This window comes from Vicugna pacos, chromosome 1 (assembly GCF_048564905.1).
Source record: "Vicugna pacos chromosome 1, VicPac4, whole genome shotgun sequence".
Taxonomy (NCBI): Eukaryota; Metazoa; Chordata; class Mammalia; order Artiodactyla; family Camelidae; genus Vicugna; species Vicugna pacos.
In genome coordinates this window covers 102663092-102678175 of record NC_132987.1, presented here as the reverse complement: position 1 = coordinate 102678175, position 15084 = coordinate 102663092, and the positions used below count along the sequence as shown (strand labels likewise).

Sequence of the window (15084 nt, the reverse complement as noted above, 5' to 3'; positions counted from 1 at the left end):
AATAAGTTATAAGGCCATGAATTCTTCTTCTGAGTCACTATAAACTCATGACATGAACCTTAGTATCAGAACTAAATCCTCTAAATTTGCCTAAGGACACAATCACACTGCATTATTATTTTTCAATATCATGAAGGATTTGTGTTAAATGAACTTCAGGGTCAATTCGCTGTCCATGTCACTTTCCTAAACCTCTAGATCCTCATGTTCCATTTTTCTTGATCTTTTCATTATTTGTATCTTACTTATTTATTTTATTTTTTATTGAAGTATAGTTGGTTTACAGTGTCATGCTAGTTTCCAGAGTTTAGCATAGTGATTCAGTTTTATATATATATATATATATATATATATTCTTTTTCATTATAGGTTCCTATGAGATACTGAATATAGTTCCCTGTTGTACACAGTAGGATCTTGTTACCTGTTTTATATATCATAGTTTGTATCTGCTAATCCCAAACTATCTCAAACTCCTAATTTATTCCTCTCCCGCGTTCCCCTTTGGTACGGCTGAATTTGTATTCTATGTTTGTGAGTCACTTTCTGTTTTGTAAAAAGTTCATTTATATCATTTTTTTTTAGATTCCAATGTAAATGATATCATGTGACATTTGTCTTTCTCTGTCTGATTTACTTCCTTTAATATGATAAACTCTAGGTCCATCCATTATTTGTATTTTAAAGTTAGCATTATATCTAGCTTTGAAAAGCAATTTAAAGCCTTTGTGGAATAAGGAATCAATTACTTTACCTTTATCTGTCTAGGATTTTCAGGCATGTAAGTTGTTTCATTCATTACTTAATCATTAATGGTGATGAGTTCTTCACCTAAGCACCACCTCAAAGTCCTAGTAGTGTAATTTCTACACGGAAGCCCTTGTCCATCAACCTGCATTCACCACAAAATCATTTTAAGAGACTTCTGTTTATGAATTGACCTTTGCTCTCTTTTTTCTCTTTTGTACCCTCCAGCTGTGAGCTGTAATTCTAATTTGTGTTATTAATAGAGTCTTATTAATGTTGACTTCCTCACGCAGCTTCCTTTTCTAGTCTTTAGAGATTTGGGTTTGCACAACTTATAGCTGACTATAGCAGAATCAAGATTTCTTTAAATTGTTTTCCTTCTGATGTGAATTGCATCAGCAGGAAAGGAAGTTCACTTTTTAGCTGACCTGTGAGAAGAAGAGATGCTGACTCACAACTTTTAGGCCAGCCTTCAGGCCTATTTGGAAGTTGGCAAGTGTCCTCATTGATTGTTTGCATGTCTCACATGTATGTGCCCAGAGGTCCTGGGTGAATGAGCATAGATCGTGTTCGATTTCCGTGTCCTGGAGAGTTCAGTGCCCTGAGCAGACAACTAGTAAACATTGAGCCAGCAGAGGGCGCTCTCAGCGAGTCCTAAGATCATACCCTTAGGAATCCCATCCCACTGCAGGCAGCATTTCAGATAGACCAATAGAATACCTGGTATTATTTGACAGGCTCATTTATCTCTCACGCAATTTTTTTTTTTCTGATGCTACGTGGAATAGCACTTTGTAGTCTAAAAAATTATTACCATGAACATTCAGTAATCTTACTCAGCTGCTGATGAAATATTTGTTTTTCCAGAAGTCTATCCTGCTTATCTAATATAAAATTAGATTCTCCAAAAGCATCCTGAAATTAAAGGAAACAATTTAAGAGGAAGTCCCTAGCACAAGTCTGCATCTTGAAATGATAATAATTTGGCATTCTGAATTGTGTTGTTGTAACTAGTTCAACACTCCTGTAATTTTATTGTGAATATCTTCAAGAATATTCTTCGTATTCTTTTTTCACATGCAGGATTCCCAGAGGCCCTTTAGAGCAGAACTTGACCTATAGGTGACCCATTTCCACTAAAACTCAGCAATTTCATGGAAAACTGAGCAGGCAAATTGATCATATTCTTTAGGGCAGATTAAATATTATGATAAACAGTCTTACCAATGTAAGATGATTGCAGATCATTTATCACTTACGTCACAGTCCAAAAAAGATGGCAAGAGGCTGTGCTCTGTAGGCATTCAGGATGCCAGTTCCGCCACCATATTGACAGACAATAGAAGAATGTCATAGATCTTCTTGGGAAATCACATCTGCAAATAAACTCAATTACTTCTACAACATTTTATTAACCAGAATCAGTCATGTGACCCATTTTGGAAAGTGCAGTCTAGTCATATGTCTAGAAGGGGACTGAAAAAGGGTACAGCAAACATACAACTATCTCAGCCATCAGGGGCATAACTCAGCTTTCTGGAAATTTATGAATCCTGTCGTGCAGCAGAAAGCTGTTGATACTTTTCCCCAAAATATGTAGTGAATGGATGTGAAGAATTCCTGAAATGCTACCAGCTTTGCATATAAGTTTCTCACTGGGTTCCTAAGTATCAGAGTTTAAATATAAACTATTTACAATAGTAGTGGACTTCCTTGCACTGCCTATAGTCTTGGAGTCAACACGTTTCTTGACAAACTATGCTTAAAAGTCTCCATATATCACTTAAAATACAAGCAGACACCATTTTCGTTTTTATGGTCATTGAAACTAAGGGATTAATTGTCCCATTTATTTGGCATGGTTTGTGATGGGCAGATAGGTGAGAATGAAGGACAAAATTTTTTTACAATTAGAAAATGATTTATCTCTGAATTAATAAAGTCACATGTTTTACTGTTTAATCTTCAAATCATACAAATTAGCCTTAATTGACCTTTTTACTCCAGTAAGTATTACACAAAAAGTGATGCAGTTCTCTCAACAAGCCATAATATTTTCTCTTTCATTTCTTGAAGTCTGTGAGATTGGGTTATTATCTTTTTTGTTCTTAATTTGTTCTTTTGTTCTTTTTTTTTTTTTTTGTCTCCTGCTGGGAATCGGGATATCATAATCCAATGCAATTACTTCCTAGGCCATTATTTTTAAACAGACTTTGAATCGTAAAATTTATTTAACTTTTTTTCATTCCTTTACCATTTGTGTCTTTAAAAAGTATATAGCAAAAAGCCAACCAATATGTGAGATTTATAGCAAGATTTCTATGTGCTGTTCAATTTCTTTTGTTCATAAAAATGTTTGATGTCATATAATAGCTTGTATTTTATAACTTGACAGAATAACTGTGTAACATTACAATGGGCTTTTCCATTTATCAATTTAGGATTAGTTTAATCTAGAACTCAAGTTCCAAGAGCAACAATTTAAGTTTGGTAACTTTCTTTGATTTCCTGGCCCTCCATCAAGTCTGGCATATGAGGAATTAACAATGTACCAAAAAAAAGCACACATTCCAAGAGTCATTCAACATAGGATATCAACAGAACTAAGTATACAGAAAATAACCTAAGAAAAACTAAAAATTGTGAAAATTAAATAAATTTTATTTTTAACACATACTATACATAGGAAGTATAAAATAAAAAGCTACAAGTTATGACTCCTGGTTCATTCTTTCAAGATGATTTTAATCTGGTTGGAAATGACTCAGACATAAATTAAGACAACTAATAATGAATTGCATGACATTAAAGAGAGGTACATGAAATAAATGTTCTGCAAGAATTAAAAGAAAAAAATAAGTTGTCATGAGAAGGAAAAACACATATACTGGAATATTGAATGAAAATATTAAGCTAGATTGTGATTGCATACAAAAGGAGCAAAAGTGATGAAATTTAATAAAAGTTGTGTGCAGTAGACTGAATGGAAGACTCTCTCCAGGCCACTTGTACCATGTGTATCATCTTCCTGGCCATATTCTGACCATATTTTCAGAGAGACATATCATTTGGTGCACATAGTTGAAATTCACCCTAGCTCTAATTTAATGGGGAAAAGAAAACAAAACATAGTTGTTTGTTTAAATTGGAAGTTTACAATTCAGATATATTTGTTTTCTTACAATTATGGAAGAATATACTAAAAATGCAACTTAGCTACGGGCATTTAGAAACAGAATGCTTTTCTAAAGTTCTCTATAATGGAATATGTAAGAATATATGAAAATAGCTAACAGATTTAAAGCTTTAAATTTGATCTACTTCCATTTGATTATTTTGTTTTTGAGAAATAGCCTTGTACAGATTTAGTCGCATGTTCTGTAATGGTTCGTTAGCCAGTTTGAATCCCCTTTCATTTGAGAACTCTTTCGAAGATCGTTTTTTGTCTGACATTAGTCGCCATTTTTTTACAGCCACAGCTTGTGACGGAAAGTTTTTGTTGACTGGATCTGCTGGGTCCTTCGATGCTGCCCATTATCCAAAGCCCTCTCAATCAAGTATTATTTGCCGGTGGATTATACGGTAATATACCATCTTCTATTCCATATTTTTAAGTCATAAAGTCTTCCTGTGATACAGTAAGTCTTACCATCCTTAGAAATGTGTTTACTTTTTGGACACTTGTTTTCATTAATTATTTAAATGTGACGCAAAACCTTTCCAACTGGCAACCTATCCAAGAAGTTTCTCTCTCATTCTTAACCTTTTAAAAGGGAATTTTGCTTTCTAGAAGGTAAATGGGGCCATCTCATTGGATTCCATAGCAGTTTTCCCCCTATGGTCGGCCTAAGTCAGATGCTCCCAAAATGAAGAGCACACGTGTATTTCTGTGTATCACAAGAAACTGTATTTCACTCAGCTGCATCCTGGCGACAGGATAGTTCCTTTCTCAGTCAGCTTGCACCTGGATGAAAATCTGCTATGGTGTGATTTGGTCACGGCAGATCCAGAGCTGGGACACCGCCTGTACTCATCTCGTTTGCTGGATCTTGAGTAACAGTTCAATTACTATACATTTGACCTCCAAGTCTAAATTCAACTGAGTAATCCAATCATTATGATGATCAAAATAGTCAAATGCTGATGGCTAATCTACCTTAATATTTGCCTAAACATTTTTCATAGAGTAGTACCTGATGTTTCTCTGAGATATTCCAAAAGAAAGATTATTTGTACTCAATTTAATATAAGGAACATTGGAATAAACTCATTATAACTTTTAAAAAGTATAAGACTTCTCATAGCCTTAAATAAGCCAAGATGTAAGTAAATCTCCTGCAAAATATACAGTTGACCCTTGAACAGCAGGAGGGTGAGGGTGCCAACACCCCATGCAGTTAAAATCCATGCATAACATTAAACATTACAGTTGGCCTTCTGTTCTAGGTTTCCCCATCCATGGTTTGCATAATGCATTTATTGAAAAAAATCCGTGTATAAGTGGACCCACACATTTCAAGCCAGAACTGTCCAAGAGTCAACTGTATGTATGTGTGTATATATTTCCTAGTAAGCCACTGAACATTTCCCCCACAGAGCGTTCAGCACAAGTGCTCTGTGGGATTCGCTTTGAGAAATGCATTCTAGTTAGTTCATTTCTCTTAACAGCTGGATGGAATTATGGTTTCCCAGTCTGACCTACTGTGTAATTATTTTAATGATTGTGATGACTCACTAGAAAACAGGGAATCAATATAACAGCTAATTAAAGAGGTGAAACGACAGAGCCTCGGGTTCTTGCCAAAGAAATGATAGGAAACGAACCCATAAAGATTCACAGGGGTTGTTTCCCTGTGTAGACATAGTCCAGAGATGAGATGAGATATGAAGGGAAGATTGTTCTAAACACATTTACTTGGCCTTGTTCAGGGAAAGAAGGACATCCTGTTCGGTTTAAACAATCTTTCTGGGAGCTCAGCCCCGTGTAAGTTATGTGTTATAAATAGGAGCACAATTTCCTCTGTTTTCAGGCTCTAAAAACATGTTACTTGTGTGCTGAAGATAAGATTTTGTATTAAAAATGGCAATTTTAAGTAATTCCTGCCAAGTGAAGAATTAACAATTTAGAAGGTATCATTTCAAATATAGTCACATCATATTTAAAAAGAAGGGTTTATAAATGGCTATTATCATTGTTCATGAATAAAATGAAAAATATTCTGTTCTTTACCTAAAATGTCTGCAGAAAATGTTAGAAAAATCTTCAGTTACTTCCTTTGAACATGGAAAGAACATAACTTCTAATTAATCTGCATTCCTAAGTGTACAATGATTTCTTCACGCAATCTTTGGAGTTTTATTAATACCGAATAATAATAACTTAATTGTCAAATCCACTTCTTAACAAAGCTACGTCAAATCTACATGGAAGTTGTATTAGCAAGCAGAATGAATTTTTGCTATAATAGTAACATCATTTAGGTAATAATCACACTCTGTTAATTAGGGATTTACACAATTTTATTCTTTTTACTTCCTTTTTCATTACTTAAATTTAAAGCTATTTTAAGAAATATACCATTAATCTAGGGATGTTTTTAAAACCCATAGAATCTAAAATATCACCCTAAATAAATACTATACTTCATGATAGAATTATGATTTAACTAATTATATAAATGATCTAAGTATCTTTTCTTCTTAAGACTGATTACTATATTAGAAATGCATTGTACCTGACAGTTTGTTTTTCCTAACTGTGATCAAAGTAGGGCAAAGACAATGATGTTTCCTACAAGCTTGGGAGTTGAAGTAACTAGCAGAGAAAGGGTTAAGATGCAATTAAACTATATTTTCGAATTACGTTAAGACCACAAGTAGCCGGAGTGTCAGTAACCGAGAATGTGAGCCCTGGAGACAGTCTCTGTGCGTTCAGATTTGGCTTCTTTAGATTCAAGATGTGTGATCTCGAGTAAATGACTCAATCTCTTAGATACACAATTTCTGTATCTATAGAGTTCAACATCTCTTAACTACAGGGGCCAAGATCATGATTAAATGTAATAATAAATGTAAAACACTTAGCACTATATTAAGTGCTCCATAAAAGTGGGCTTTAAAAAAAGTAACTATTGATACAAAAATGTAAAATATATGTTACATTTAGAAAAGTATCCTTTCCCCTCAAAAATTCAGAAGGCAACCATGTCTAATATTGTGAAAACATCAGATACGATATTCACTCATTAATCTCACCTTTGTAAACGCCTGTGTTTTATTGCAAGTAAAGATGGTCTTTCTGAATCAGAAGAAAAGTAGAAAACAGTATGCACTTGTTTCTCTCTTCTACCTTCAATTGTCTGTTTTGAAAAAGTAAAGGGCCTCTGAACACATAGGTTCCTAGTGAGTTTCTCTTGCATCCCTTAGTTTCATAGCTTGAAAACATCATTTAAAAAAAAAAACAAAAAACACCTAACTATATTCTTGCCTGGAGACACCAAAACTTTCATCAAAAGAACAGAAATCATCCCTGAAGGCTGCTTATTTCTTCTTCTTCTTCTTCAGTCTTCTCCACCTTTGATGCTGGATTCCCTTAAGGTCTCACTAGCAGGTCTCACTTTTATCATCGTTAAAGAGACCCAACAGAGGTGGAATTTTTATAAACAGCTGTCACCATCTGCTGTGCTCTCCTCCTCTCGGTCTGGGCTGGAAGGACCTCCTGCCCCCTCACACTGATCTCCTTCCAGCCCTGTCTTCCTCCAGTGGCCCTCAAGCCTGAGAGCACATCACAGTCACTCCTGAAGTATTTAAAAATATACAGCCCCAAATCCACTCCAGAACTGTTGAATCTGATATCCAGGATCGAGGTCCGCATGTAATAACTCACTATTGTTCTAAAATCACCTCCGTAGCACCAAAAACTGGTCAGATCCAAAAACCTGAGTTTCTGTCTAGATGTTTTTTAATGCTGTCCTGCTAGTCACTGACATGTCAGTGCTGTCAGCCTCACTCCTAGAGGACTGAACTCCAGCCCCACACCAGGAATCTAATACAGGGTTTGCCAAGCCAGAAGTCTTGCCCCAAATGGACATTTCCCAGCAATGAAATGTAGGGTTTCAAAACTAACTACATTTGTGATGAATGTTCCCAGTTCCCCAACTGATCAAGGTACTACTGATAATTTACCAAAATTCCTAGCTTGCAATGCCCCTGGCCAGGAGCCCTTATTCAATCAGTAGCCTCCACAGCCAGCCTCTGAAGCCAAGTATCTTCTCAGTCTCCTTCTTAGCTTTGGAGATGAGATCTCTCTCTCTATTATCAACCCTTTCAACATCCAGCCATCTTTAACATTATCGTCACCCCTGCTCTGCTTTATTGTTCAGCCTTCCTCCTTTCTGAGGTGTTCAGGAGAACATTGTTATTCCAAAGCACTCAAGAATTATTCACATTCCTAACCTACACTTCAGTGAAACAGTGGAATTATAAATAGATGTTGTCCTAAACACCTTTTCCCAAAACTGAATATCTGAAAATTAAAATATGAACTAGATATTCAGATGCAGAATAAAATTAGACCCTTGTCCTACACCATACACAGAAATCAACTCAAAAAGAATTCAAAGCTTAAACATAAGACCTGAAATTGTAAAAATCCTAGAAGAAAACACTGGGTGAAAGCTTCATAACATTGGTCTTCATAATGACTTCCTCGATTTGGAAATAAAAGCACAAGCAACAAAAGGAAAAATCAGCAAGTAGCAGACATCTCATTAAAAACCTTCTTCACAGCAAAGGAAACAACAGAATGAAAAGGTAACCTATGGAATAGAAGAAAATATTTGCAAACCATGTATCTTATAAAAAGTTAATGTCCAAAATATATAAGAAACACCTATAAAACTCAATAGCAAAGTACACCAAATAACCCAATTACAAAGTGAGCCAAGGACTCAAATAGATATTCCTCAAAAAAAGGCATACAAATGGCCAACAGGCATATGAAAAAGTGCTCAATATCAATAATCAGCAGAAAAATGCAAATCAAAATCGCAATAGCCGTTATCAAAAAATTAGAACATTATAAATGTTAGCCAGGATGTGGAGAAATTGGAACCCTTGTGTGCTGTCGGTTGAAATGCAAAATGATGTAATTACTATGGAAAGCAGTATGAAGGCTCCCTAAAAAGCTAAAAATAGATCTACCACATGATGTAGCAATCCCATGTTTGAGTATTTATCCAAAAGAATTGAAATCAGGGTCTCTAAAAGATACACACTCCTATGTTCATTGCAGCATTATTCACGATAGCCAAGAGGTGGAAACAACCTAAATGCCCATTGACAGATAAGTGGATAAAGGAAACATGGTCTATACATACAATGGAATATTATTCAGTCATTAAAGGAAGGAAATCCTGTCATACGTGACAACATGATTGCAACTTGAGGACGTTATGCTAAGTGAAATAAGCCAGTCACAGAAGGACAAATACTGCATGATTTCACAAATATAAAATGTCTGAAGTATTCAAACTCATAGAGACAGAAAGTAGCATGGTGGTTGCCAGGGGCTGGGAGAGAAAAAATTGAGAGTTACTGTTCAATGGATAAAGAATTTATCCATACAGGTTGGAAAAGTTCTAGAGACCTGCCGTAGAATATTGTGCTTATTGTGTCAAAAATAATGTTCCATATGTTTAAAAATGTATTGAATGTCTATTTCATGTTACGTGTTTTTTGTCACAATTAGGAAAATACATCCAAATTCAAGAATACCAACTGTTGTACCAACTGTTAAGAGTGTAATCATCTATTTTGTTTGCTTTTAATTCAGAGTAAAACAAGGACTTTCCATTAAATTGAGCTTCGATTATTTTAATACATATTATACAGATGTATTAAATATTTATGAAGGTGTGGGTTCAAGCAAGATTTTAAGAGGTAAGTTAAAACAAGTAACACTCCATTATCAAAATGAAAATGTGTGGGAAACTTTTTGGAATGACATGTTTTCCCTTTGATATTGAACTGAATGTGAACTTGTACTTTAAGTTACTGAAAGGAAAAAAAAATTAGTCCTCATTACTCATTATAAAAATTAATAATTTAGTGCTTTATGATATCAATCTTCTTAGGAATAAAATAGTTACTCTTTCACATGATCCTCTTCTAACTGATGCTTTAAAAATCAGGTGGAATTCTATTATGCTTTGTTTCTGTTAAACAGTAAACAAAATTCAAGCCCCAAAAAATGACGATTTTTCTTCAACATTGTATCTCTTTTTTTTTCTATTTTTCAATATGCCCTCTGCTACTCAGTCTCTTGCAGGACTATTACTAACAGTGTGTAAAGCAATTAGACCAGGTTGTAGGCTCTGTAAATGGTAGGTGTGGATGGTATTGTTACTATGTAACCATTTGTCATTATGCACATAGACATCGATAGAAACTGAGAGGAAGCAGGGAATGCACTAACGATATGCGTGTGTCTACCCCACTTTATTCCATCTGGTCCCCAAATGCATAGACCTCTTCACAGTAGCCAGTAAAAGTAGGAGTTAAATTCCAGGAAGGCATAAAATTAAAATGAAGGAGAGAATGTAGATATGGAGTCCCTGGAATAACCAGCTTTCCTCACACTTCGGGGGGATAGTCAAGTGCAGAGCTAAGATGAGGTTACAAGTGACACCTGTTATTAAAGTTTATGTAATAGTTGCATTTCTTTTAATAATTTTGGATTTTACATTGCACTCATGAGTAATTAAAAGCTAGATTCTATCTAATAAAATTTTTTGATTGACTTACTGGTTTGTGAACTAGCCAAGCAAATGATAATAATACATACTTTTTATTAGGTGCTTTTAAGGTGGGACTTATCATACTGAGGACTCTATGTGAATATTCTTATTTAATATTTTCAATAAATCTACAAAGTATGCATTACAAGAGACAAAAATGAGGTCTAATGAAATTAAATGACCACAAGTCGACAAAGTTAGTGTTGGAGATAGAAATCAGACTCAGACTCTGACTTCACACACAATGTATTTATTCATTGTGCTTTACAAGCCCCGATTACAAATATAATCATGAGTAGACATAAAACAGATGAACTCATGGTAAGTCACATTTGGTTTAAATGAATGGACCAGCCATTTCATAATCTATTTATTTCTGTAGTTGATAAATCTAGTTCCTTAAAATTAATGTCAACATAAATATTTACATATCTGGACAAATAAGCCAGTTCATATAAATTTCTCCAAGGGCTAAGGTGATATTAATAATAAGTTTTAGTATACTTTGATCACTTGCAGTATGGAAAGTTGTGTTCTCAACACTTCAGCTCAAAAAATGCTCCCCCTAACCATATTATGTAGGTGATATTACAGTCTTTACAAATGATAAAAACTAACTTCATAGAGGTTAGTTGCCCAAAAGTGATAGGTGTAAATTTCCCTCAGGTTCCCTTCTCTTCAAATACCATTTGCCTGAATGCTAATTTTACCTATCTTCATATGCTTAGACTGTCAGTAATACATAACTAAATCTTAAAATCATAAGGTGTAGTGATGTGAATAATGCACAAATAATTATTGTGAAAATGCAAAAAAGAAACTGAATATCCAAACAGAAGAAAAATCTAAGAAAATCTAAAAATCTAAGAAATTTAAATTATAACAACTTTTTAAAAAATGTAAATATATTTTAAAGTTTTTTTAATTAAATGTTTTCATTTAACTTGGAAAAATATGAGAAATGACATTGCCTGTTAAAATTACATTTTTTTAAATTCAAAAATAATACTTTTTTTTAAAGACAAGAAGGTAAAAATACCTTACCTCCAACATCTGGCATATGCCTGATATATTGTAAAACCTAGTATCTGTTGATTAAATTTAAACCAACAGTTTATATATCATGGTGTTACAGTATGTAATCAATGGATAGCAATAGCATTTCTTATAATTCTAAAATTATTTAATTTTGTAATAATGCTGATAATGAAATAATACTTTCATTCTTGATTCACAATCCCATCTTTTTTTCTAAATATTTTAGCAATTTATTTTTGTGAGAGATGTATACAAATTTACTTTCATTAAGTTACAATTCAGAATGTGGATCTCAAATAATGTAATTATCTTTATCACATAGGAAATGTCTACATCGTTTAATTTAATCAAAGAAAACAATATTCTCTAAAGAAATCATAAGAAAATAAAAGTATTCAGTACCATAAACAGTTCTTATATACTTGATTAAGGCATAAGTCAGTATAAACAAATTCTAAAGGCATTTTTCAGTCGTTTTTACATACAGTCATGATGTAAAAAGTTTATATGGTAAAAAGTTTCAGAGGAAGGTGGGCATTTCATAAAGACAGATAATATAGAGTGAATAGGGTCTTCTCCAAGTGAGTGTGCAAACTGGGGTAAATCAGAATAGATTAATAGGATAATTAGTTCAAAAATGTTTTCTTTAAGTTGTGTTGATGAAGGTACAATATTCAATTCATTGGTGGTAATAATTATCTGTACTGGGTATGGAAGTGGTAGAAGATGGTAAATGTGCTCCTTTAACTCCTTGTTCAAAAAAGTGCATAGATATTTTTGCACATCCTCAAAGAAAGACAAACAGCCTGTGTCAGCACACTGAAACTGATTTCAAATTGCCAAGCCGAGAAAATGCACTTCTGTGTGTGTAGTTACGCCATTCTTTCCTTCCTAAATGCTTAGCTGTTATTCCATTCCCAAAGGACTGTTAACAACATATCCATATTATTGGAGCTTAACAGTTTAAGACCATGTTTTTAAAACCAAAAGTGTGCATAGATATAGCCAAAGATATATAATAAACATACTGAATCTTTCTGAATTGTCAATTTATCCTACAGCGAAAATAATCATACTGTAGACACAGAACTAAATAGTAGATGCAAACATTTTTCACAGCATTTTTGTTAAAATTTGTGCTTTTATTAGAAGACTTTCACATACGGTTAGAAGTACGCTTTCACTTCTGTTCATAGGGCTTAAGTCATACGAAATAGTTTAACTAGAACTGGCTTAATGTGTTGGACTTCCAGGAGGCTCTTGACTATTCCCCAGACATAGTGCCTGGGAAAATTAAGAATTACTTCCTCAGTCCTCCCATGGCATTTCTCCCACATTTATCAATTCCAAAGTAATTTGTTAATATAATTCACTAATCTGAACTTTCTAGGAGGCTAATGGGGAACTTGGTTACTTCTTCTCCAGGTCATCAGCTCTTAGACCATACCAGATTCACAGTGAGCACTCAAAGATATGTGTTGAATATGTTAGAAATCTCTTATAATTCACAAAGAAGCTAATCTAATGGCAGAACTTCTTCTCCTATAAATTAGATAAAATCAACAGTTTCGAGCTAGATCTGTTGAATTATACTCTGTGGAAAGTCTGTCATCCCTGACCACTGCCCTCATTCCAAATTCCCCTGTGTCTTAATTATACTTCCCAGCTTTCCTCTTTGGCAAAACCTATTCACTGGAGCCCTTATTGTTAGAAGATAAATGAGTAAACTCACACTTAAATATGGCTGTTTGGCAAGCTTTAATATCCATAGAAGTATTGTTTATTTTAGTAATAGACATTGGATTCTCTTAAAGAATTACTGCCCAAAAGTTTATTGGGTCAGCTAGAGAAGAATCCAGCCTTTAGAAATGATTAGGACACTGGTTTTTCTTTTAAATCCAGTCCCAGCTCTTTGATGACTCTTTCATGTAGGCAAACTCTATTGCTCTATTTACTCACATCTTAATTCATGCACCCAAATATTGATGAAAAATTGCCCATGCTCTGACACAATGGCAGAGGCATAGAAAGTGTAAAGTATAACCTCTGCGTCTTCAGGGTTTACAATCCAGTTGGGTAGATAGAGGGATAATGGCTAGCATTCACTGAGCATTTACTATACACCAGATAGTCTATCATATGGAAATTACTTATTTACTCCTCACCACAAATCTTTACGGAAGGTGTTATTATATCACAACAGAGAAAACTGAGGGACAGAGAAGTCTAATAAGACATGAAATCAGAAGTAAATCTCACGTTGCCTCTGGAGTTCTGTTTTTAACCACTGTCTTCTACTACTTTCCTTAATGCATAAGATATGTTCCTTCCACTGGATCTGTGGTCTGGGACTCTTTCTAGTCACAACTCTAAGGATCTGATGAAAATTTTGTGAAGTCTCTACAGATGCAAATATTTTACACCATTTCCAGAAGTTTGTGGGTGTCTTCGAAGCATATTAAAGGATCTCAGGGCATAAACCCCAGACTATCTAGACTAGTGCAGTAACATTAGACAACATGGGAATCCAACAGATTACAAACACGAAGGGTGCTATTGAACCAGTAGCCACGTTCAGATTATACCAGAAGCCATTTCTCCTCACCCGCCCCCTCAAATTCCACTGCTTTAAAAAAGAAGGCAAGAAAGAGAGGCAGATAGGTTTGAAGCAAAGTTTCTAGAATATTCACATCCTTTAAGCAACTAGACATTTATGGACTATAAAGATTTTCAATATGAGACTCATTTGGATGACACAGTTATACAGGATAGTGGGAGGAATATGAATAACCAATGTAGTTCTTCATGAGAAAATACTGAAAGACTGACATACAGCATTACTGGGGAAAAGATGTGAATCAATGCTTATTCATGATTTTCTTTCCATTCTATTTTATTGAAATTATCGTGCATGTATCACATTTTCTCAGTAATTGCTATATGATGAGCACAGAATTTTTCAGTAGTTTATGACAGTATCTTTCTTTGGAGCTCAGTAAGTAACAGTGGTGCTTTGTCTTCAGTTTGCAAGCATGATACTTTTCATAAACTTGAATTTGATGCCCAGTTCAAACCATCAAACTAAAATGCTAAACCGTTGTTTCTTATCTTTTTTAATTACCATTCCCACTAAGGAATTTTTAGATCTTTTTTCCCCTAATTGCTCCCCCATTAAATTTTAATTTTTCACATACTCTGGATACCTGTTTATGTCTCGTATGAATATCTGAGCTTTATACGTTTAAAAATTAAGATTCTTTTGCCCCTGAGAACAAATTTTTACCCCGTAGGAGGAAATATCACCCACTTTGAGAATGTATGTGCTAAATAATTATTTTTATAAAAGCAAATTTTATATAGCAATGCTTTTATAAATCATCATATGAGTACTCCTTATGTCCCAAGCACTATACTGACACTTGAGAATCAAAAATCTAGAAAGATATTACCTTTTGTAGCTAGAATCAAGATGGAAATGTGATAAAGTCAATGTAAAATTCTG

General features: G+C 34.2%; 1 protein-coding gene across 1 annotated transcript in view; it reads left to right on the top strand.

Moving 5' to 3' along the window:
* TMPRSS15 (transmembrane serine protease 15) overlaps nt 1-15084 on the top strand; it is a 106367-nt gene that overhangs the window by 21360 nt on the left and 69923 nt on the right. Inside the window, exons 8-9 of the mRNA XM_006216760.3 lie at nt 4221-4329; nt 9581-9687. Of these exons, the coding sequence (XP_006216822.2) occupies nt 4221-4329; nt 9581-9687 (216 nt within the window). The remainder of the gene's footprint in view (nt 1-4220; nt 4330-9580; nt 9688-15084) is intronic.